Source organism: Pleurodeles waltl, chromosome 5 (genome assembly GCF_031143425.1).
Source record: "Pleurodeles waltl isolate 20211129_DDA chromosome 5, aPleWal1.hap1.20221129, whole genome shotgun sequence".
Taxonomy (NCBI): Eukaryota; Metazoa; Chordata; class Amphibia; order Caudata; family Salamandridae; genus Pleurodeles; species Pleurodeles waltl.
In genome coordinates, this window is record NC_090444.1 from 1,693,485,868 (window position 1) to 1,693,512,074 (window position 26,207).

Below are 26,207 nucleotides of genomic sequence, written 5' to 3' on the forward strand. Positions count from 1 at the left end.
GTCAGAAACATTGTTAAGCCATAGTCATTCATGGATGATGTTGTAGTAACCAGGGAAAACTGCAGTCTGCCCATCAGCACAACAGTGCAATGTCCATCAATGAGAGTAAATAAGTCAATAATCCACCCTGTCTTAGGGATGGAAGGCCTACAGAAGGGGTAACTTACATATAGTGCATGAAGTGTTTGGGGGACATGGAACATAGGCTGTGTGCCATGTAGCGTTATCAAGTTTGGGAGCACCTTGTCACGAATCAGGGGATATTTGTGCCTGAATATCTATGTAGAGTCTGTTGCGGCAGCTTTATATTTCTTGTCAACCCTTGGAAAAATAATTCTGGATCTAATAGGCTCTTTAAAAATGTCTGTAGCATGTCTGAGCAAGCCTGATAGCATGGGCAGAAACTGGTTTTCTTTATGGGTGGTAGTCAGTGTATCAAGGAGAAAATCTTCCTCAATTGGGTCAGAATACATTTGTACATTATGATATGCAGCTGCCTGTGCTATGACCTGCTGATATGATGTTTCGTCTTCAGGAGGTGAAGGGGGTGCAGGGTATAAATCAGGGTCATTTGGAAGTATGGGATCTGGATCATAGGAATCCCATGGTTCTAGGTCTTGTGGAATATCCCACAAATCATCTGTAAGCCTGTGGAGAAAATTGTGGCTCAATAATAGGCGGAGGAGACTGTGGAGGGGGGGGGGGGGGAAGTACAGGAGAGTGTGGTATAGAAGGCCGAGGTTGAACTGGAACCTTGTCCATGTCTCTGGAGACCTTTCTAGGTGGAGGAGCAATGTCCAAAGTCTCTTGGAAACTAAGTTTCCTCTTAATTGGGATAGGATGAGAAGCAATAACTTGTCCTGTTCCCTTTTGAATATGGAGCTGGTGCTGACGAGCGACCATTATTTTGAGGATTGGCTCCACTGGTAAAGCTACTTCCGAAGAAAGACTCAAAGGCATAATTTTCTGCGTCAAAGCTTCGGAACAGAAACCTTGTGTCGACTGGAAGCTGTTGGCTCCTAAGCGGATGTAGATGGCTTCTTCCTCAGAGCTGAAGCACTCGGGTCGAGGGGTCGACTCGATCCAGAGGCTGGATGAAAAGGTGTTGAGCCAGAAGTCGATGCAGAAGACATTTTTGTCTTGGCTATTTTCGGTGCCGAGCCCAAAGGTGGGGCATTCAAATCTAATTTTCAGATCGTACCATGGCCCAAAGGCAGTGGTGGACCAATGACCTGTTTGTGGGGCTTCTTTAAAGTCTTTGCATGGGAGGTCGGGGCGGATGTACTCATAGGTTGCGCCGAGGTGAGAGGCTTAGGTTCGATGTCCAATTGATCGCCCAACTCCGAATCTTCTATGGGGAAAGCCTCTTCAATGTTCGATCTCCTCCTGCGCATGCTCTTCCCAGAAGATATCAGGAGTGTCATTCGTTGTTTTCAACACCATCTCCAATAGACGCTCGGTCTCTGACTCTTTTTAGATCGAAAAGACAGACAGGTGTTGCAGGTTTCTCCTTTATGGTCTGGGGACAAGCACAGGTTACACGCCAGGTGTTGAAAGGAGTGAGGGAATTTCAAATGGCATTGAGGGAAAAACTGAAATGGAGTGTATTCCATTAGCCCTGCATTTCTCGACACAACGTAGAGTAGTAGGCCTAAGGCGAGGGCTGGTGCCCAGTAGGACGGCTAACCGACCCCGATGCAGAAATATGGGCCTATTGTATTAGACAGTGAAAACACAATTGAAATACAATACCGTCGCTGAAAGAAAGTAGGAAAACAACAGTTCGGAATAGACCGAGCCCAGAAATACCAGAGCAAGAGGAATACACGTCCAAACCAGACAGCTGAAATAGACAGTGGAAAGAAAACAATCTAATAAAGGACTTGATGCCCATGCGCAGTATCACAGAGAGGAGGAGTCACTCGATCTCGTGACTCGAAAAGGTTATTAGAACAAAAAAACAACTTGCAGCACTCTGGACCCAACATTAGATGGAAAATATATGCAAAGCATGTGTATCTACAACCACACGTCAATGTACATAAAGGTTTCTTTATTACAACACTATAGCTATACTAACACTGGTATATCTCCATCTGGCGATATCAGCACACAAAAATATACAGTCAGCAAATGCATAAAAATACATGGGGCCCTAAAGGGGACAAACCATATACTAAGAAAGTGATATAAGAATGGAGGTGGCCTTCCAAGGTAAGTATGTTAGGATTCCAGGGGCTAGGGGAGTAGGGAATTACCACCGGTAAGTACTAGTAATCCCACAGGCACCCGGGAGCAGAGTTATCATCGAGCCAGGAGCCCCATAAGCTAACACTGGGCCATCGCGGTTGGATTTCTATGGATTCAAGACCCGACCCAGAGGACCCTAGTTGGCACAAAAAAGGTTGAAGAGTGTGCCCACCTGTGGATACCCAGAAGACCGGAGTACCTACACCAGGGAGCCCAGGTGTGTAGGGATGAATTGGCATCAGGAATCCTTGCTGAAGTAAATGGAAGCCTCGTTGTGCAGCTGCTGTTGTAACCTGTAGACCACACCGATGGAACCAGGAGGTGGATTTCAGACGTGAACAACATGAAAAAGAAGGGGACGGTGTCAAGGCCACTTACAGATATCCAGGCGGTGCAGTCAGACAATGCCCACCCTAATGGAGGTGAAGTTCCAGCAGGACAGTGAAAGAAGAAGTACAGCAGCGGAGACTAGGGGGATGCAGGAGTCCCTTGGAGTAGCCCATGAGCTATCCCACATTGGTCATCAGATTGCAGGAGGGCCAGTGGCTGGGAGGACCACCAACAAGCCTTGGCAAATGTGAATAGCAGTTGAAAGGACGTTTGCAGGATTTGGAGGATCAACAAGTTTCCAGTGACGCGACCCCTGGTGTGGAGTCATGACAAGCCTTCAGCAGGAAGGAAAGCTAGCCAGAGTCAGAGGAGCCCCCACGAGTGACCCACTGGCAGCAGGCACAGGGAGTCTCAAGGAAGCCTCAGCAGCACAACAAACAGGATTCACAGGAGCTGCAAGGGAGAGCCGAATCTTGAGTTGCAGAGTGCTGTAGGGTTGGGCTTCTTGGAGTTCTGAGATCTTCTTGGAGGAAGAGCCAACAAGCCGTGGCAAAAGCAACAGTGCGATGCACAGTTGGTCAGAAGACACGTTGGACCCGGAGAGGCCCATAGAACCACCACCTGTGAGCAGAGCCATTATGTTGTCCATGGGACAGCAGGATCCACCAGCAGTCGTCATCTTGAGGTGCCTGCAGATGGAGGGGAGTGACTCCTTCATTCCAAGGGAGATTCCTTCTTGCTTCTTGGATGGCAGCAGAGTCCTTGTGACCCTGGAGGATGCACAGCCACGGATGTTGCAGAGATCTTGCAGAAGCTGGAGAAACAATGCTGCAGTGCAAGCCCTCCAGCTGTATAGCCATTTCAGTTATGTTTTTTAGACACATTATTTTAGCAACTAGGCCTGCTGTTTGTGCCCTTTAGTCCAGTTACATTTTATTCAGCTTAATTTTATTATTTTAGCATAGGCCACATTTGCGTGCTGTTTTATTTTCTTTATCTAGTTGTCCTTTCACCTAGGAAAGCATTGCGTTTTTAGCAAGACATTCTTTTTGTTTTGTGCTTTCCTCAAGGCTGCAGTAAGATAAGACTTGCCGGCAAAGTGGTACACTGAGTCTCAGTCAATCACAGAAACATACACATTCTTACATGGGGACATTTTCTCAGAACATCAGGTGTATTATTATAAAAACACTTCTCTGTCCCACACACGTCAGAGGGAGATTCCAACCAGACTACCAAATTTGCATTCTGATTGCCGTCGCTACAGTTGCTTGCTTAGACTATCGGACCCCTGGCCTATATGGGGATGGTACCTTTTTAGACAACAGGCTTCCTTGCTAAGGTATGTGGGGTGATGTCTTCCCAGGGGGGAAGCCTGAAGGGTGGATAAGGGCTTATTAGTCTGTGCTCTAACATAGCTTGGGTAGGAACCACATATATATTACGCATAGTGACAGTATGGTGGGGCTTTTTCTGTGTTTCATTCTTCTTTTCACCATTTTGCTTCTAGTGTGTTTTATCATCCTAGTTGTTGCAATTCATGCCATTTTATCTAAAATGCAGCTAATTCAATAAACCTTATTGAATCATTCTCTGTCTTTGCACATGTGAGACTAATGTAACTGAGAGAAATGGACGAGATCTTATCCACCACGATTTCCCTGAGAAGTCATTCCTGTCATGGCGCCCGGTTGCCACAATTCACCCCTGCTCTTGAGGAGGTGAGGCGCTGCTAGTTAGCCGGAAAACTGGATTAGTTGTCATATGGTGTGGGATTGGGCTTAGTTTGCCACAATTCAGGTGACAATGCTGCCTGAATCCAGGAGCCTCATTAGGACAATGAGAGCCTATGCGACACTCCCAACTGGATAGTCCTGTTTCAATTCCAAAAGAAGACCAGTAGCGGTTCCGGAGGCCAGGAGCAGAAGATGTCTTGCAGAGAGTTCCTTCAAGAGTCTTGCTTGACGAATCTGAGGACCCACCCTTGGGGGAGCCATTAAGTAACCCTAAAAGGGGTTTGGTCACTTTGTAGTGACCCACTTATCAGAGGGGGTCAGGGATGCCATCTTCCTGGCCTAATCAGTCAGATACTCCCAGGGGCCTCTGCCCACCTTGTTTCCAAGATGGCAGAATAAACCGTCCACCTGGAACAGCTCTGTGCACTTTCCTAGGAGAGGAGCTGGACGGAGTGTGGTCACTACCCTGTCCTTTATGCAGTTTGGTGCAAGAGCGGGCACAAGGGGGGAGGGGTGGAAGGAGGTAGAGGGGGAGGAGGGGGTCCTGATCTGGTGCAAACCGGATTATGCAAGGAGGGCACCTAATGTGCCATTCAAAGCAGTCTGGTGGCGCTCAGAGGCCACCCCAACCAGGTGTTCACACCTCTCCCATGCAGGATATCCTTCGTTCAGCCTTCCCTTCCTTGAGTTAGGCTCATCAGCGGGACGGCAGAACACAATCTGGGCTCTGCAGAAGTGTGGGCTGCCAGCCAGACCTTGTATGGCTGCACAGGCAGAACCGGGAGATCCTCTAAGGAACCCAAAGAGTGCATGGTATCCTGCAAATAGCAGTGTAATCGGTGTAGTTACATGATTCTAACATGTCTAATGCCAAACATGCCTAGTGTAAAGAAATGGCTCCCTGTTGCAGTTACCCCCCACTTTTTGCCTGATACTGATGCCGACTTGACTGAGAAGTGTGCTGGGACCCTGCTAACCAGGCCCCAGCACCAGTGTTCCTTCACCTAAAATGTACCATTGTATCCACAATTGGCACACCCTGGCCTTCAGATAAGTCCCTTGTAACTGGTACTTCTAGTACCAAGGGCCCTGATGCCAAGAAAGGTCTCTAAGGGCTGCAGCATGTCTTATGCCACCCTAGAGACCCCTCACTCAGCACAGACACACTGCTTACAAGCCTGTGTGTGCTAGTGAGAACAAAATGAGTAAGACGACATGGCACTCCCCTCAGGGTGCCATGCCAGCCTCTCACTGCCTATGCAGTATAGGTAAGACACCCCTCTAGCAGGCCTTACAGCCCTAAGGCAGGGTGCACTATACCATAGGTGAGGGTACCAGTGCATGAGCACTGTGCCCCTACAGTGTCTAAACAAAACCTTAGACATTGTAAGTGCAGGGTAGCCATAAGAGTATATGGTCTGGGAGTCTGTTTTACACGAACTCCACAGCACCATAATGGCTACGCTGAAAACTGGGAAGTTTGGTATCAAACTTCTCAGCACAATAAATGCACACTGATGCCAGTGTACATTTTATTGTAAAATACACCACAGAGGGCACCTTAGAGGTGCCCCCTGAAACTTAACCAACTATCTGTGTAGGCTGACTGGTTCCAGCAGCCTGCCACACTAGAGACATGTTGCTGGCCCCATGGGGAGAGTGCCTTTGTCACTCTGAGGCCAGTAACAAAGCCTGCACTGGGTGGAGATGCTAACACCTCCCCCAGGCAGGAGCTGTGACACCTGGCGGTGAGCCTCAAAGGCTCACCCCTTTGTCACAGCCCAGCAGGGCACTCCAGCTTAGTGGAGTTGCCCGCCCCCTCCGGCCACGGCCCCCACTTTTGGCGGCAAGGCTGGAGGGAACAAAGAAAGCAACAAGGAGGAGTCACTGGCCAGTCAGGACAGCCCCTAAGGTGTCCTGAGCTGAAGTGACTCTAACTTTTAGAAATCCTCCATCTTGCAGATGGAGGATTCCCCCAATAGGGTTAGGATTGTGACCCCCTCCCCTTGGGAGGAGGCACAAAGAGGGTGTACCCACCCTCAGGGCTAGTAGCCATTGGCTACTAACCCCCCAGACCTAAACACGCCCTTAAATTTAGTATTTAAGGGCTACCCTGAACCCTAGAAAATTAGATTCCTGCAACTACAAGAAGAAGGACTGCCCAGCTGAAAACCCCTGCAGCGGAAGACCAGAAGACGACAACTGCCTTGGCTCCAGAAACTCACCGGCCTGTCTCCTGCCTTCCAAAGATCCTGCTCCAGCGACGCCTTCCAAAGGGACCAGCGACCTCGACATCCTCTGAGGACTGCCCCTGCTTCGAAAAGACAAGAAACTCCCGAGGACAGCGGACCTGCTCCAAGAAAAGCTGCAACTTTGTTTCCAGCAGCTTTAAAGAACCCTGCAAGCTCCCCGCAAGAAGCGTGAGACTTGCAACACTGCACCCGGCGACCCCGACTCGGCTGGTGGCGATCCAACACCTCAGGAGGGACCCCAGGACTACTCTGATACTGTGAGTACCAAAACCTGTCCCCCCTGAGCCCCCACAGCGCCGCCTGCAGAGGGAATCCCGAGGCTTCCCCTGACCGCGACTCTTTGAACCTAAAGTCCCGACGCCTGGGAGAGACCCTGCACCCGCAGCCCCCAGGACCTGAAGGACCGGACTTTCACTGGAGAAGTGACCCCCAGGAGTCCCTCTCCCTTGCCCAAGTGGAGGTTTCCCCGAGGAATCCCCCCCTTGCCTGCCTGCAGCGCTGAAGAGATCCCGAGATCTCTCATAGACTAACATTGAAAACCCGATGCTTGTTTCTACACTGCACCCGGCCGCCCCCGCGCTGCTGAGGGTGAAATTTCTGTGTGGACTTGTGTCCCCCCCGGTGCCCTACAAAACCCCCCTGGTCTGCCCTCCGAAGACGCGGGTACTTACCTGCAAGCAGACCGGAACCGGGGCACCCCCTTCTCTCCATTCTAGCCTATGTGTTTTGGGCACCACTTTGAACTCTGCACCTGACCGGCCCTGAGCTGCTGGTGTGGTGACTTTGGGGTTGCTCTGAACCCCCAACGGTGGGCTACCTGGGACCAAGAACTGAACCCTGTAAGTGTCTTACTTACCTGGTAAAACTAACCAAAACTTACCTCCCCCAGGAACTGTGAAAATTGCACTAAGTGTCCACTTTTAAAACAGCTATTTGTCAATAACTTGAAAAGTATACATGCAATTTTGATGATTGGAAGTTCCTAAAGTACTTACCTGCAATACCTTTCGAATGAGATATTACATGTAGAATTTGAACCTGTGGTTCTTAAAATAAACTAAGAAAAGATATTTTTCTATATAAAAACCTATTGGCTGGATTTGTCTCTGAGTGTGTGTACCTCATTTATTGTCTATGTGTATGTGCAACAAATGCTTAACACTACTCCTTGGATAAGCCTACTGCTCGACCACACTACCACAAAATAGAGCATTAGTATTATCTATTTTTACCACTATTTTACCTCTAAGGGGAACCCTTGGACTCTGTGCATGCTATTCCTTACTTTGAAATAGCACATACAGAGCCAACTTCCTACATTGGTGGATCAGCGGTGGGGTACAAGACTTTGCATTTGCTGGACTACTCAGCCAATACCTGATCACACGACAAATTCCAAAATTGTCATTAGAAATTGATTTTTGCAATTTGAAAAGTTTTCTAAATTCTTAAAAGACCTGCTAGGGCCTTGTGTTAGATCCTGTTTAGCATTTCTTTTAGAGTTTAAAAGTTTGTAAAAGTTTGAATTAGAACCTAGAACTAGTTGTAGATTCTTAAAAAGTATTCCAACTTTTAGAAGCAAAATGTCTAGCACAGATGTGACTGTGGGGGAACTCGACACCACACCTTACCTCCATCTTAAGATGAGGGAGCTAAGGTCACTCTGTAAAATAAAGAAAATAACAATGGGCCCCAAACCTACCAAAATACAGCTCCAGGAGCTTTTGGCAGAGTTTGAAAAGGCCAACCCCTCTGAGGGTGGCAACTCAGAGGAAGAGGATAGTGACCAGGAGGAAAATTCCCCCCTACCAGTCCTATCTAGGGAGAACAGGGTCCCTCAAACCCTGACTCCAAAAATAATAGTCAGAGATGCTGGTTCCCTCACAGGAGAGACCAACACCTCTGAAATCACTGAGGATAACTCCAGTGAAGATGACCCCCTGTTAGCCAGGATGGTCAAAAGATTGGCTTTGGAAAAGCAGCTCCTAGCCATAGAAAGGGAAAGAAAAGAGATGGGCCTAGGTCCCATCGATGGTGGCAGCAACTTAAATAGGGTCAGAGATTCTCCTGACATCCTAAAAATCCCCAAAGGGATTGTAACAAAATATGAAGATGGTGATGACATCACCAAATGGTTCACAGCTTTTGAGAGGGCTTGTGTAACCAGAAAAGTGAACAGATCTCACTGGGGTGCTCTCCTTTGGGAAATGTTCACTGGAAAGTGTAGGGATAGACTCCTCACACTCTCTGGAAAAGATGCAGAATCTTATGACCTCATGAAGGGTACCCTGATTGAGGGCTTTGGATTCTCCACTGAGGAGTATAGAATTAGGTTCAGGGGGGCTCAAAAATCCTCGAGCCAGACCTGGGTTGATTTTGTAGACTACTCAGTAAAAACACTAGATGGTTGGTTAACTGGAAATGAAGTGTGTGATTATGTTGGGCTTTATAATTTGTTTATGAAAGAACACATTTTAAGTAACTGCTTCAATGAAAAGTTGCATCAGTATCTGGTAGACCTAGGTCCAATTTCTCCCCAAGAATTGGGAAAGAAGGCAGACCACTGGGTCAAGACTAGGGTAACCAAAACTTCCACTGGGGGTGACCAAAAGAAAGGGGTTACAAAAACTCCCCAGGAGAAAGTGGGTGACACTAGAAACAAAGAAAAAGAGTCCTCTGTAGGCCCCCAAAAACTAGAACAGGTGGGTGGGCCCCAAGACACAACCCAAAACAAAGGTGGGTACCAGGGTAAGAACTGGGATGCCACTAAGGCATGGTGCCACAACTGTAAACAGTCTGGGCACCACACCAAGGACACTTCTTGTCCCAAAAACAAACCCCAGAACAAAATTCCAGGGGTAACCAGTGTAGCCATGGGAGATGACTCCTCAGATGAGGAGGTCTTCCTAGCCTTCAACTGGAAACAGGGCCCAACAGGTGAGTTGGAGATTCCAGAGGGAAGTAGACACTTCCACCACCTACTGGTGAATGGAATCCCAACCACTGCCCTGAGAGACACTTGTGCCAGTCACACTATTGTGCATGACAGGCTGGTGCTCTCAAACCAGTACATCCCAGGTGAGACTGCCAGGGTAAGAGTTAGCCTAGACAGGGTCACTAAGAGGCCTGTGGCTTTAGTACCCATAGAAGTGGGTGGCACTCTTAGCTGGAGAAGGGTAGTAGTCAGTACAGACCTCCCCCTTGATTGTCTCCTTGGAAATGACTACCCAGAGGTTAGTCAGAGCCCAAGAGAGGGACTGGTCCAGTGCCAGTCCTCTCCCAAGGATTCTGGAAGTCCTGCCTCTGCAGTAAATGCAAGCAGGCCCCAGAAGAAGAAGAAAAGAAAACAGAGTAGGAAGGGTGGACAACCTTTAGCCAAGGTTACAGCAAGCCAAGGAGATTCTGCTCCAGTAGGGGAGAACTCCAAAAATGGCCCTGATAAAGTCCAACCTGACCCACAAGAAGTCCTGGCTAGTCAGGCAACTGTTAAACCTGAGTGGGTGGCTCCTCAGCTAACAGAAGAAAGAGTGGAAGAAGGGTGTTTACTACAAGATGTGGTAACCCCCCACTCTAATACAGCAGACAGGCAACCTGAACCCAAAGAGGCCTGTAACTTAGCCCCTTCCCTTTTAGGTGAAGAGCTAAAGGTGTGGTTCTGGGCACTGACAGCTGTCAGTGGCCTCTGCTGGGTGTTAGCCTTTATGGCTGCACTATCCTTGGCATGGTGGTCAGACCCCATGCCAAATAGCAAGTTAGGCCCCCTGACCCTGTTGGTCATGGTGGGGTTACTCCAGCTCTGGGTAACCTCTTTGGGTAAGCTAGGGATGACCCTGGCTAAGATAAGATTAGCAGAGGTGGATACCTCTAAACCCAAAATAAAAAGAATGGGTGGAGACATTGAAGAGGCAATTCAGACTAGGTCCTATCACTGTGGAAGTGGGTCAGTTCCCCAAAGGGAATGACCTGAACAGAAGGATGTAAGGCAGAGTAGGCCCTGCAACTAACCAGCCTATTTCTCCTACTCTTCCTCGCCTGACAGACTAGGAAGACTCTCCCAGCTTGGGCTGAGTCTCCTGGCCTGTGGGCTGGGGGGGGCTTGTGTAAAGAAATGGCTCCCTGTTGCAGTTACCCCCCACTTTTTGCCTGATACTGATGCCGACTTGACTGAGAAGTGTGCTGGGACCCTGCTAACCAGGCCCCAGCACCAGTGTTCCTTCACCTAAAATGTACCATTGTATCCACAATTGGCACACCCTGGCCTTCAGATAAGTCCCTTGTAACTGGTACTTCTAGTACCAAGGGCCCTGATGCCAAGAAAGGTCTCTAAGGGCTGCAGCATGTCTTATGCCACCCTAGAGACCCCTCACTCAGCACAGACACACTGCTTACAAGCCTGTGTGTGCTAGTGAGAACAAAATGAGTAAGACGACATGGCACTCCCCTCAGGGTGCCATGCCAGCCTCTCACTGCCTATGCAGTATAGGTAAGACACCCCTCTAGCAGGCCTTACAGCCCTAAGGCAGGGTGCACTATACCATAGGTGAGGGTACCAGTGCATGAGCACTGTGCCCCTACAGTGTCTAAACAAAACCTTAGACATTGTAAGTGCAGGGTAGCCATAAGAGTATATGGTCTGGGAGTCTGTTTTACACGAACTCCACAGCACCATAATGGCTACGCTGAAAACTGGGAAGTTTGGTATCAAACTTCTCAGCACAATAAATGCACACTGATGCCAGTGTACATTTTATTGTAAAATACACCACAGAGGGCACCTTAGAGGTGCCCCCTGAAACTTAACCAACTATCTGTGTAGGCTGACTGGTTCCAGCAGCCTGCCACACTAGAGACATGTTGCTGGCCCCATGGGGAGAGTGCCTTTGTCACTCTGAGGCCAGTAACAAAGCCTGCACTGGGTGGAGATGCTAACACCTCCCCCAGGCAGGAGCTGTGACACCTGGCGGTGAGCCTCAAAGGCTCACCCCTTTGTCACAGCCCAGCAGGGCACTCCAGCTTAGTGGAGTTGCCCGCCCCCTCCGGCCACGGCCCCCACTTTTGGCGGCAAGGCTGGAGGGAACAAAGAAAGCAACAAGGAGGAGTCACTGGCCAGTCAGGACAGCCCCTAAGGTGTCCTGAGCTGAAGTGACTCTAACTTTTAGAAATCCTCCATCTTGCAGATGGAGGATTCCCCCAATAGGGTTAGGATTGTGACCCCCTCCCCTTGGGAGGAGGCACAAAGAGGGTGTACCCACCCTCAGGGCTAGTAGCCATTGGCTACTAACCCCCCAGACCTAAACACGCCCTTAAATTTAGTATTTAAGGGCTACCCTGAACCCTAGAAAATTAGATTCCTGCAACTACAAGAAGAAGGACTGCCCAGCTGAAAACCCCTGCAGCGGAAGACCAGAAGACGACAACTGCCTTGGCTCCAGAAACTCACCGGCCTGTCTCCTGCCTTCCAAAGATCCTGCTCCAGCGACGCCTTCCAAAGGGACCAGCGACCTCGACATCCTCTGAGGACTGCCCCTGCTTCGAAAAGACAAGAAACTCCCGAGGACAGCGGACCTGCTCCAAGAAAAGCTGCAACTTTGTTTCCAGCAGCTTTAAAGAACCCTGCAAGCTCCCCGCAAGAAGCGTGAGACTTGCAACACTGCACCCGGCGACCCCGACTCGGCTGGTGGCGATCCAACACCTCAGGAGGGACCCCAGGACTACTCTGATACTGTGAGTACCAAAACCTGTCCCCCCTGAGCCCCCACAGCGCCGCCTGCAGAGGGAATCCCGAGGCTTCCCCTGACCGCGACTCTTTGAACCTAAAGTCCCGACGCCTGGGAGAGACCCTGCACCCGCAGCCCCCAGGACCTGAAGGACCGGACTTTCACTGGAGAAGTGACCCCCAGGAGTCCCTCTCCCTTGCCCAAGTGGAGGTTTCCCCGAGGAATCCCCCCCTTGCCTGCCTGCAGCGCTGAAGAGATCCCGAGATCTCTCATAGACTAACATTGAAAACCCGACGCTTGTTTCTACACTGCACCCGGCCGCCCCCGCGCTGCTGAGGGTGAAATTTCTGTGTGGACTTGTGTCCCCCCCGGTGCCCTACAAAACCCCCCTGGTCTGCCCTCCGAAGACGCGGGTACTTACCTGCAAGCAGACCGGAACCGGGGCACCCCCTTCTCTCCATTCTAGCCTATGTGTTTTGGGCACCACTTTGAACTCTGCACCTGACCGGCCCTGAGCTGCTGGTGTGGTGACTTTGGGGTTGCTCTGAACCCCCAACGGTGGGCTACCTGGGACCAAGAACTGAACCCTGTAAGTGTCTTACTTACCTGGTAAAACTAACCAAAACTTACCTCCCCCAGGAACTGTGAAAATTGCACTAAGTGTCCACTTTTAAAACAGCTATTTGTCAATAACTTGAAAAGTATACATGCAATTTTGATGATTGGAAGTTCCTAAAGTACTTACCTGCAATACCTTTCGAATGAGATATTACATGTAGAATTTGAACCTGTGGTTCTTAAAATAAACTAAGAAAATATATTTTTCTATATAAAAACCTATTGGCTGGATTTGTCTCTGAGTGTGTGTACCTCATTTATTGTCTATGTGTATGTGCAACAAATGCTTAACACTACTCCTTGGATAAGCCTACTGCTCGACCACACTACCACAAAATAGAGCATTAGTATTATCTATTTTTACCACTATTTTACCTCTAAGGGGAACCCTTGGACTCTGTGCATGCTATTCCTTACTTTGAAATAGCACATACAGAGCCAACTTCCTACACCTAGGTTTGGGGGAGCCATTATGTAGTTGGACCAATCGTGTTGACCAGCGTCCACTACATTCTTTAAGATAGCTGTCCTGCATTCGCTCATGCAGGGGTAAACTTACACTTAGGGACAAGCACCCTGTCCTTGGGCTGAAGGGCCTACCAGAGGGGTGACGTACAGCAACTAAGTGCAGAGACCATGATATAAGGCAAGCCTTAAATCTGTAGTGAAATGCACCATTTTACTCAGGCTGCAATGGCAGGCCTGCAGGCACAGTTTGCATGGGCTCCCATGGGTGGTGGAATACACGCTGCATCCCATGTGTGTCCTCTGGTGTACCAATGCCCTGGGTACCTAAGTACCGTATACTAGGGACTTACATGGGTGCACAAGTATGCCAATTGTGGGTGTAAAAGTTTACCAGCAACCAAATTTCGAGGACAGAGCACGGACACTGGGGTCCTGATTAGCAGGATCCCAGTGCACTAGTCTAAACACACTGACACCAAGCAAAACGCGGGGTTAACTATGTCAGAAAGATGCTACTTTTCTACACCCACCTCCAACAGGAAGAGGTCATATATACGGGGCATAGTGACCTCAATGGTCACTGCAAGCAAGGTGCCAGTTTCCTGCACTCATCATGTTTGATTTGTTTCCACTGCAAGACTTTTTCTTTCCTACTACCGTGCAGCTTTGTTAGCTGTATGGTAGTATGAAAGAGTATTGCGCCACCGAGGGGAGACCATCCAAATTTTTGGGGAGAAAAATGGAAGTGCTCCCGAGGACTGGATTTCATACAGCCCAACCGTTAAAAAAAGAAAGAAAAAAATTACAAAACGTGGAGTTGAGGCAAAAAGGCCCATAGGTCAAGAGCCGCAGGTCGAAAAACGTTTGGGAATCACTGCTCTACCTGTATGTAGAACTTGTTTTTCTTCCCAAAGGATAACACTGCAAAACTCAGAAATTGCACTGTGTCCACTTTTTAAAGTGAAAAAATGATTATTTAAAAACATACTTACCTAAAAACGATTTCTCCCTGATGCCTAAACATATATAAATAAATATACCTGCTATTTTTGTGAATTGGTGTTGATCTCCTTCTTGAGTTGTGTGTCTCACTTATTAACTATTGTGTGTTTTTGTAGATGTCTTTCACTCCTCTGTGTTAGGCCCAACGCTGCTCGCCCACATTAACCCTAAGCAAAGCACTTTGGGATTGCATAGCAAGCCCTTTCCACTCAGTGGGGAACCCTTAGGCCCTTTACACGGTATTCACATAGCACATAAAGAGCCAGCTTCCTACATCTGGACACAAAAGAAGGTGTGGACAAGAAGCCTGCTGAACCCAAGAACCGAGGAGCACAACGGACTTGGCACCAACCCTGCTAGCCTGCCTGCTGCACCAGACCCTCGAGGAGCAACTGACTTGTCCTGCTGCTGCAGCCTCCAAGAAACAGGAAGAGCTCCCAGTGCTTAGCAAATCGCCAAGAAGGATTCCCATGAAGCAGAGGAGCTGCTTCCATAAGGACTGGGACCACCAAAACCAGATGCCGGACATCCCCACTGAATCCGAGCTGCCTAGCCCAAGCTGAAGTGGGCCAATGGTGTCACTGTGGTTCCCAGGCCCTACAGAGACTAAACCCACCTTGAGTTTCCCCACAGTGGACTTTGAGGGTATCTGCTGCTTCTTTCTGCGGAGCTCCCCTCACTTCACCTTGACCGCCTCCTGTGATGCAGACCCAACGACCCACTGCACCTCTGCACCCAGACCATTAGAAAAGAGGACTACTGGTGTCCCTATGTCCCCCAGCCCATTAGACCTGAGACCACTTTTAGTTCAGTCGGACTGGACCCCCAGTTCACACTTGCAGCCTGTTTCTGTGGGCCCGTTCCACCGCCATCGGTAAACCAGACGGTCCAAACCACCTCTGCACCTGGACACCACAGACCGAGAACAGGACCACTGGTGTCAAACGTCCCCAAGCATCGCAAGAACTGAATCCCCCCTCGGTAGTTCACCTGTAGTGGACTCTCAGTACACCCCTGCAGTGTCTTCATGACCGGATGGATCCGCATAGACTTGCACGAGGCACCTGATGCTGAACTGCACCCGGCCGCCCCATTGCCAACTGAGGTGACTGTTGGTGTGGCCTAGGACCCTGCTCCATACTCGCCTTAAGCCCAGAAGATTGGCTCTGTAAGTTGCTGTGAAGTACCTGTCTGCCTTTTTGTTTTCTCTCCCACAAAATAGCATTGCAGCTACAGAAAAAATGCACAAAGTACCAAATTCCGAAAACTTTAATCTTGGAATCTAAATTTATATAAAGTGTTATTTTTATAAATTGGTGTCAGATTTCTTTATTGAGTGTGTCTCTCACGTACTGCCTATGTGTGTGCCTTACATGCTTAGCACTACCTTCTGATATGCCTAGCCGCTCTCCCAAACTACCACAAGAGAGCATTTGGAATGTAATTTATGCCTGTAATACCTTTGGGATTTGCCTGGACTCTGCACACTGTACCTCTTTTTGGTCAACTATATAAAGAGCCAGCATCCTACAACACAACTATCCTCAATGTGAGTTTCTGGTCTGGCTAAAACTGAGGCAATGTTCCATTAAAGTTTTTAATACTAACTGTGTGTTTAGGATTGTTCCCAAAGATTGTTGAGCCTGTAGAGGTTGCAGGTGAGATTTGGGAATATGGATAGTAAACCATAGACTGTGGAGAAGATCTATTGTCATCTTGAGTGTGCTGATGGCACTGATATGCGTTGGCTTGGATAAGTCAGTCGTCTAGGTAAGGGAATACGTGGACATTTTGTCTGCGCAGATGAGCTGTGACCACTGCTAGGCATTTGGTGACCACTCAAGGTGCGGTGGTCACCCCAAATGGAAGAACCTTCAATTGTTACTGTTTGCACACTATGACAAATAGTATTTGCAATGATTTGGGTGTTTTGGTATGTGGAAGTAGGCATCCTTTAGGTACAGGGTTGCCATAAAGTCGCCCTGTTGAAGAAGTGAAATGACATCATGTAAAGTGCACATAAGGAAGCGCTCTGATAGGATGTATTTGTTTAGAGGCCCGAAATGTAAGATGAGCCTTCAGGAACCCTCCTTTTTGGGGATTATAAGTATTACCTAATAACCATTTGTCTGTGATGATAGAATGACATGTTGGTTGAAAAAAAATGCAGTATGCCCTGGACAGGTGCTGTGTGGTCGGCGTAGATTAGGATAGTCACTGTTTGGCAGAGGAAATTGCTCCGTGAGGTGAGGCACCCTACCTCTACCCATGCTGTTGTTGCCCCTGAATGAGCCACGGTATTAGCCTTCATGGGGTTTCACAACTGGATACTTGCTTCTCCAGGTGAATGCTAACTGGGAGGCTAGTGATGAGATCTGTGTAGTGAAAAACGCGAAACTTAAAATTATCTGCTGTGCGGACTGTCCCTATGATGATGCCATCCAATAATAAACCATAGTGATCACTTATGCAGTAAGTGGTATTACTGGTTGTGAGTTGAGGGGTATACCCTCAGGGAGCCAGGTTCTTGCCACCAGTAGGGTTTACTCCCTTTTGATTAGATATCCAATATTGTATATAAGCAAAGTGAACACTAAATGTGCTTCTATCTTTCCCATTCTGATGTTTTTGAGATATGCCAATGGTTGGCAACCTGGGCTGCAACCCTTTTCCCTGCAGCGTCTATCAACTTAATTTCTTTCTCTGGGGGGTGGTGTGTCTCCAGTTGCTTGAGAGTTAGCCCTCTTGCCTGCTGTAGTGTTAACTATGGTGTCCGGTGGCAGTTGACCCCGAATGAAAATAGGGTCAGAAAGAGCTGGTTTATATGTTTTTTTAATCCTGGCTCTAACAGGGTTTTTGAAGATGTCTTTGGCATGTCGCACCATACCCTTTAACATGGACAGATACTGCATGGCCATGTGTGTAGTAGCTAAGGTGTCGAAGAGGAAGTCTTTCTCCAGTGATTCCCTGTACAGTTCTACACTGTGCAGAGCTGCCACTCTCACAATGACCTCCTGGTAAGAGGTTGCATCTTCAGACGGGGAAGGGAGAGCTGGGTAAAGATAAGGGTAATTCCTCGTGTTGGGTTCTGTGTCATACATGTCCCAAGGGTCAGTATCCCCTTGTGGCCTCTCTAACCCACCAGTGCACAATTGTAGTGACCCCTGAGGTGATTTGTTAGGGGGTTTTAGGTAATTTGGAAGGAATTGGTGAAAAAGGCAGGGCTGGTGGCCTTGTCAATGCTTTTCTTCCTAGGAGGAAGGGGCAGATCCAGTACCTCTCAAAAGTACATTTGCTCCTGAGTGGTGGAAAAGAGGAGGGTGTGGCAATTATACAGCCAGTCCTTGCTTGAATCTGGATTTTTCTGCAGTCGAACGACCAGCTTCACTCAAATAAGCTCAATTGGTGAGGTGGAAGCTGATGAAGTTTTGGTCACTTTTGGCTTCAAAGGTTTCAGAACCAAGGGTTTCGGTTTCAAATTGTGAGGCTTCATTGGTGTCAAGGTGGAAGGAGTCTACTGCTGGGACGTCCCTGAAGGTCGAGAAGACAGACTGCTCTCGGTCCGAAGAGGCTGATGCCGAAGGCTTGACCTTGGTATATCCTTTTGGGCCCAGGGCGGGGTGTTCAAAGAGGTTTTCCCTATCCAACCATGGCTTGGAAGCAGTGGAGGACCGGTGACCTCTGATTGTGGGACTCCTGAAGCCAAAGATTGTTCGATTGGCTGGGCTAGAAGGGTGGGGGTTGCAGTACCCACACACTGAGAGGATGACATTTCCTGCAATTCTAGGTCTATCTCCACATTGGAGCCGGAGATTTTGTCGAGTGAGAAGGCCTGCTCTTCGGTGGTCAGTTGTTCTTAGGCATGTCCTTCACCGAAGATGGAGTCATCAGTGGCCATTTGAGACATATTGAGGCAACGAGCCCTGCGGTCCGGGAGTGTCTTCTTTGATCGAAACAATTTACAAGTGTCGCAGTCAGCTTCTTTGTGGTCTGGGGAGGAGACAAACTGTACACTGAGTGCTGGTCCTTGTGTGGGTATTTTGCGTGACAACGCAGACAGAACCTTAAAGGGGAGCATTCCATTACCAGCAACACATTTTCGGAGGGGCAGGTAATAACATCAAATGTAGACCCTAAAGGCGGTTGAACTAGAACCCGGGAGGTTTTTGAGGAGGAGCAGATGTGGAAAAGCACAAAAGATAACAATATAACTGAAGATAGATAAGGATCCAAGACTCAAACCGAAACGGGATAGAAGCACAGAGCAAAGGCACACACTTCCGCACCCAACAGTGGACAGAAAACAATCTAACAATGGAGTCACTGCTCGTGCACATTATCACCGAAATGAGGAACTACTCGATCCTGTGACTCAAAAGACTTCAAAGAAAAGTAACTTACACAACTCCGGACACAACACTAGATGGCATCAGTATGCAGAGTATGTGTATCTACAGCCACACGTCATCGAATATATATATTTTTTGCAGATATGTGAGAGAGGTTAGGTGTGCTTACATCGTAGATCTAGTCTATAACATCTATATAATTACATAAGGGGACCACTTCTTGCTAACAAAGCAAATGCCATGGTAAGTTAGGATTCTCATGTTGGTATTATCCCCTCATGCTCTAAATGTGACCGGAAGCTTTATTGATCATTTCAGGTATAATCCCCTTTCTCTGATTGTTGACTTAGTAGCAACTACTGAGGTTGAGTAGACATTGGAATAGTGCGTCACTGAATGTGATCTGTTTTTGTGGACACAGTGAGTGTTTTTATTCAGGATGTAATTACAGCTGGGTTGATTTTAATAATATGAGACCACCCTTTGTTATAATAATGTGACCATTTGGTTACATTACTACCTTAGGTAAAAGAGAGCCCTCCCCCACCAAGAGACTGAGTGGTATTTGCCTAAAGTACCACTACAGACCAAGTATTGGTTATAAAAATCAGAAGATACAAGTCCCTGAATATCTTGGGGCCGTTGGTGGTATATGCACATGGATGAGCATGAATGTGAAGACTGAAGGTGTATGATATGCACTCTTGCCCTTTGAATGAATGGATAAATGATGAGCAGCATGCACAACTGTATGGTGGTGTGAAGTAAGCAGAATTTATATACCAAGGGATATGGGTCGGCACATATGGTCTATAGATAAGTTCTATCTATGAAGGTTTTTTTTTTTTTTTTATAATGTTGCATCCTTGTTCTTTGGCTTTTATATGTTTAAGTACTTTATTTTTAAGTGTATGTATTGTATTTTTTATAGATATTCGTTTGGGAGGGGTCATTAAAAGCATTTGTCCTGAGGAAGGTGGTATAAATGGTTTACAACCACCGAAATGCATCAATGGAACGGATAAACATGACCCACAGTGCATGGATGATTTCATTATGTCACTGAACATATTCAGCCATATCCAGTGACACATCAAGTGGGACTGTACCCTCTCATTTAGAAACCGGTCAGCGTATTTATTTTTAAATTCCCCCCCTTTCAGTGAATGCTGTATTGTATATTTGTCTTTTATGTCATGTCTGTTAATTTGGTATATTGATGGTGTTTTAGTGGATGTATTTTTAATTAATTTATAATTAAATGACCTATATGCGGTTTCCAAATTCCCATGGCATTGAATTAGTTTGAGTGTGGGGACTGAGTGCGAGTGCCTTTACAGTATAGGTTACTTCAGCAAGGGGAATCCCTCATTGTTCGGTTGCTTGAAACGGCTTTTCCCTATTTTTTTTTTTTTTTTTTACTCTGGTACATTATTGAGCACACTGACACAAATATATTACTAAAGCATTGTGCGGAAGCACACTATCTTTTATAGACATTCTATTTTCCATTAAAATGTCAAATAAATTTGCAGAGACATATAGATTTACTGATAACACTATATAGCACATAAAAGTTGATGTGTGGAAATTAAATATCATCTTAGCATCACTAAGTGTGTCTTGATTTGTATATCTCATATTAAAATCTTTGTTCCCAACATACTTCATAATTACAAAAAAAGTTTTGTTTTTGCTTTCCTAAGTATGGATATGTTCTGAAATGTGTACAGTTAATTTACAGATATTTAAATTGTGTGGTGCGTTAAAAAAACTCCTACGTTCTTTCCTTTCACACTCCCTGTACCCATACACGATTGTCACATTGTTCATTTTAAAACCTTTCTCATGTTCCACTCAGAAAAAGGAAAGTAAACCCTATGTTAAAATAATAAGCAGCTGTTAGTCAAATGACATAGCCTGACATTTGACACGTCTTCAAGCAAACTAATGTGGCAAGATAAAAAATATATATATAAAGGCATCTTTATTTATTGCCCTTTTGCAACCCATCAGAAACTAGCTGGTGACCTACAGTTTGGAAACATTGGGCTAGACCCTCTGAATTACATAATGTCCTGTACAGCACTTCTAGGAGCTAGCTCGAGGGTACTGCTGAGATACTACCAGCTCCCAAGCTACGTGTTGGAGGCCCCTAGCGTAGAGACTTAAAGTCAGTATGTAGAAATGTATCAGAGCTACAGAATATTCACTTCTGGTTACAGACCTGGCTGCCACTATCTTGAAACCGGGCTTTCATCCTGGGGTCAGTGAAACTGAGTAAGGATAAGGTGCAAGTCACACACACACAAACATAATGGCATATTATTAGGATTTCTCAACAAGGAAGGGCAAAACATGCTGGAATCAGTAGATATACACATTACTAGGCTACAAATTACATTGAAACTGAGGTCTCGGGTACCATGCAGGAAACTAATAATAAGTGTCCCTAAGATACTCATTCAGTAACCTGATAACTGAAGGATAAGGAGGCACTAATACTACTTATCTTTTATTATTAAAGGTAGCACATGCCCTTTCAAGTTGTTAGGAGCTTTCCAAGCCCTTCCCCCTCTGACACAGGGGCTCTTTTAGGCCTAGATTCCAAGTGGGCCGGAAAAGAGTGAGGTATTTGATGTACACCCAGAATACAGATACCATATGGTGTGCAGTATTTTGTAGGTGTGCTAAAACTCTAGGAGTTTTCCCCAGTAAAATGAGTAACTACACGTGTTATTGGCGCTTTCCTCGCCAAAATCCACAGTATCAATCTTTACCATACATTTTTTCCAGGTCAATTTTAGGAGACTGGACGGAATTTATCACTGAAAAATTGCTGTTCTGTGGTATTTACTGCAGTACTTGAAACTTCAACAAATGCTAAAATAGTGCTTTTGAAAGGAACTTCCTGAAAACTGCATAGGCCGGCAGAAGCCTTAGAGAATAAGGAAGTGAATTTCACAGCTCAAATGTACAGCAGAACGAGTGGCCACCAATCTCCCTACTCTGAAATTTAGGAACCAGCAAAAGTATAGTCCATGGTAGCAGATGACTCAAGCTGATTTGTACAAACACACTTTCCTGGGTACACAGATAGATAGATCTGGTGACCTTGATGGTTTTGGAAGTCAAGCATGAGGTTTGTCTGCGGAATGGGCCAGTGAATAGTGGGAAGGAGATGCTTGACTGGAGTCCTACACGAAAGATTAAAAAAATACCTGGGCCACCACATTCTGAGAGATCTAGCGCCTATTCAGGAAATAAATGAGACCCGAGTAGAGAGTTGGCATAATCAAGCCAAGATGCAATTAGATCCTGTACTGTGAGTTTTCCGTACGCATGTTCGCAAACAGGGGGGGAATCTTATGGATCGAACAAAGTAGAGTGAAACTTTTAGCTGCTACTATTGTAATTTGCATAGTGAAAGAAAGCCCAGAGTCAAACAATATCCCAAGGTTTCTAGCACAGTGTGTGGTTGGTGTTAAGGTGCACCATTTTATCACAATTTGGGACACTTCGAGCGAAGCAACAGAATATCAATGTTTTATGAGTTCAGCTTCAGGAAGCTGGTTCTCATCTACTCCATCTCAGAATTCATGCACATAGAGAAACAACTCTGGGGTTCACCCAACTTGACAGAGATGGAAACGACAATCTGGGTGTCATCACCATACGACATATTGAAAAGCCAAATTATCTGATCAGCACTGCCAGTGGGCTATATATAAGTTAAAAAGAATAGGGCTGAGCAGAGATTGCTGCGGAACACAGCAGGGTAAGCTGAAATCCTCTGACTGATTAAAAAAAAAAAGAGCTGAATCTTTCCTATTCAACCAATCATTGGATGAGTACAGAACAAGTGGCAAAGTTGATAGATGCCATGGCCCAAGACTGCTCGGATGTCCTTAACTACAATAATAAGAGCTGTCTCAGTGTGCAGGAACTCTCTAAACCCAGACTGCTTTTCATCCAGTAGAGGGCTGATTTCCGAATAGGATGTCAGATGAGCGTTGACATGGCTTCCAATGATTTTATAAAGAAAGCGTAAAGGTGAAATTGTCTGAAAGTTGGACAGTACGGTTGTGTCCACAGATGGTTTCTTCGGAAGAGGGAAAATGAAAGCATGTTTCCAGCTTAACGGAAGTGCCACATCTGTTAGAGATCTAAATGTTTAGGTATAAGGACATTGTTGGCAAAGGCCATAATGTGGCAACACGCTGCAGCTGTTGCAGAGATCTGGTCCACTCTGGGTCCTTCAGTTTCTCTCCTAGATCCTCATCTCACTTAGCTCTCTAGGATGCAAGGACTTTGGGTCTCATGGACCTGATGGCTCGTATGACAGTAATGCACAGTGATGAGGGTCGCCCAACACTCACAGTAACCACATCAATGCGTCAACCTTTGACTCCGCTCCACCACTTCCCAAGGTGTGTGCGGTAGACTTGAACAATGCTGATTAAGTCAAGAACTGTCTTGGGAGTGTGGAGGTTCTTGTGTGAGGTAAGTACTGTGCAAACGCCAACTCCCTAAAGGACATAAGCGTGTTATATAGGTCACTTAGTGTCAATATCCATATCTCTGTCCAGGGAGATCTGTCTATTCTACGTGCATAAGGAAGCTCGCTAGCCTTCTCGGGTAAGTATCTTTGACAATTATAATGAGCCGCCCAGAGTAGTATTGACGTGGCCCTGGTTCTGAACTTCCTATATAACATATACTCATGGATGCCTGTATAGGATAGCTCGTTTCGTAAATAATGGAAATCAAAGGTCTGAACCACTCCGTCACACTCTGCTGACAGGTAATATACCTCATAATTATAGACGTCCTGCCCTCCCTCATCTAGTGGGAGGTATAAGGCGTCAGGGCTACAGTTCTCCTGCCAAACCCAGAGACTATCTCCATGATCAGCGAAGAAAGGTCCTTGAAGAACTGCGGCTTAAGTTGTAAAGGAATATTACCGAAGACAGAAAGCATCCTGGGCAGCAGCAGCATCTTGGCTAGGGAAAAATTGGATTAACATGCTTAAGCAGGAATGACATTCCCTGAAATGTGTTTAATTTCTTAAACAAGAAGTTCATGAAACTTCTAAAACAGTTCACAGATTCTGGTAAAAGGGCTAGAATTTTATTACTGAGGTAATGGATCAGTTTATGCCTCTTACATGAAAGAACACATTTGCTAAAAAAAACTGCGAATATGTTTCGCAATAGAACAGGACTAAATTAAGTAATTTAGGTATTGCTACTACCACATATCAAACTACAACAAACTGGAATAGAGACAGAAAATTATCAATAGTGGAATGAGGTATATAACATACAAACTGCATTTGAGTATTCCTGGAGAGCTGCCAAGGGTTAGAAATGTAAGTTACTTGGAAATCAACTTCTCTTTGACATTAGAACCCTGGAACAGAGAGTTCTATAGCATGACAAAGTTTTGACATGAACAGCAAAAAGTTAGCACCTCTGGAGTAGGATGTGCTGTGAACTACAGTTATTTAACAAGTTGCAGGATAAAACATATTAAGTTAATTATGCTAAATTAATTAGTACTGTTCTGGGTTTCATGTGATACAATTATACTTTTATTTGTATTAATATAGTACTTTCGATCTTTAATAGTGCTGAAAGGATTATAAAATATAACATTTTGACCTATCATCCTTTTTTGCTAATATTCATTTACTATACAATGCTATACAATATTTATTATATCACTATTGTACAACATTTATACAGGACATGTGAATCCTTGTTTGTGCTATATTTACAACTCTAGTTTTGACTGGCTCTGTGTTCCACAAAGGGTTTTATCTGCATGAATTTTAAATAGAGGGTCCATGCAGCATGAACAAGCTTTTGGAATACTCCAAAGGAGGTTGCTAGTTAGTACAACTCTAAATTGCTTGGTAAGTTTGGCAGGGTCTGTTTAATTGAGATAAGATCATTTTAAACAATGTAATGGTTATACATGTCCTTAGTGTCTGGATGAAGATGGTATGATGTTTGGTAAGAACATACTCTCAATGTATGAAAGATTAGAGAATATACAGTATGACGTGGTTAAATATGAGTTGCACCTTTTAAAATTCTATTTTACTTCTCAATTTAAACAAAGTGCAGAAAATATCTTTCTTTATTAGAACTAAAACTGCCCTCATGTCAGGTCTCAGAAAGTTAATATAATACAAAACATACTGTAGCTTTCATTTTACCTAATATGGCTCCTTCTTGCTGGGGACCTGTGAGTATCGAACAAAGTATTTTGCCTTTTTCTTTGATGTGCTGGTTCTGGTAAAGAAAATTAGAAAGAACACATTTGGAGATTAGATTTACTTATGCTCCAATTATTAGTGATCTAGGTTTTCACTATCATAACATCTTTTCTCTAATTTTTAATTTACGTTCATAGTTCTAGCAGTATTTCACACCTTTTTACAAGACAAGACACCTGGCTGTATGTATTAACTGTCTGGGTCATTACCAAACATTACACCATCAGAAATATCTCTCCCAATAAAATAATTCAAATTTCTTCATCCATTTATGATCACTGTGCAAAGTTAACAGAATTCAACATATCCTGGTGTGACCTAATGATTTCTGCCTGTATGCCTACTTCTAAAATGCCAACACTGACATTGCATTCTCTCCCAACATTAATGGAATATTTTCTTCAACTAACTGCTGTTTAAGTATGTCAAACCATCAGAAAAATCGGAGACAAACTGTGGGGGAGGAAGATGGAATCACATAGGTGCTGGATTGCAAACAATTAACTAAACTAGAATTGTCTGAAGGATTGATGCATAGCTAATGACAATCCTCAGAAGGATTTCCTCAACAGCAAAGATACAATGTTATTACAGGAAAGATATTTCACAAACATTGGAAAATCAGCACTGATAAAGATGAAGCAGTCTTTAAATCGGTCCCACAAACATAATGATACCCTTACTATTCCAATGTATATTTAAAGCACAAGCTGATGTCACAGTGAATGAGCTAACCTTGATGGCAAGGCAAAAAAAATAAATTAAATAAAAAAGGGGGGAAGGGAGAAAGGAAAAGAGAGAGAGAGAGGAGAGAGAGAGAGAGTGTGTGTGTGTGTGTGAGAATGTGAGTGAGAATGTGTGTGAGTGTGTGAGAGAGAGAGTGTGTGTGAGAGAGAGAGAGTGTGTGTGAGAGAGAGAGAGAGTGTGTGTGAGAGAGAGAGAGAGAGAGTGTGTGTGAGAGAGAGTGTGTGTGTGTGAGAGAGAGAGTGTGTGTGAGAGTGTGTGTGTGTGTGTGTGTGTGAGAGTGTGTGTGTGTGTGTGTGTGAGCGAGTGTGTGTGAGAGAGTGTGTGTGTGTGAGAGAGTGTGTGTGTGTGAGAGAGAGTGTGTGTGAGAGAGAGTGTGTGTGTGAGAGAGAGTGTGTGTGTGAGAGGGTGTGTGTGTGAGAGGGTGTGTGTGTGAGAGGGTGTGAGTGTGAGAGGGT

At 45.9% G+C, this 26,207-nt stretch overlaps 1 protein-coding gene across 5 annotated transcripts in view; it reads right to left on the minus strand.

The window, feature by feature from the left end:
- The window catches only part of ATAD2B (ATPase family AAA domain containing 2B), a 546,820-nt gene that overhangs the window by 395,258 nt on the left and 125,355 nt on the right, over positions 1–26,207 (minus strand). For all 5 annotated transcript variants that reach the window (XM_069236016.1, XM_069236015.1, XM_069236018.1 and 2 more), the window contains exon 8: positions 24,946–25,021. In XM_069236016.1, coding sequence (XP_069092117.1) covers positions 24,946–25,021 — 76 coding nt within the window. The remainder of the gene's footprint in view (positions 1–24,945; positions 25,022–26,207) is intronic.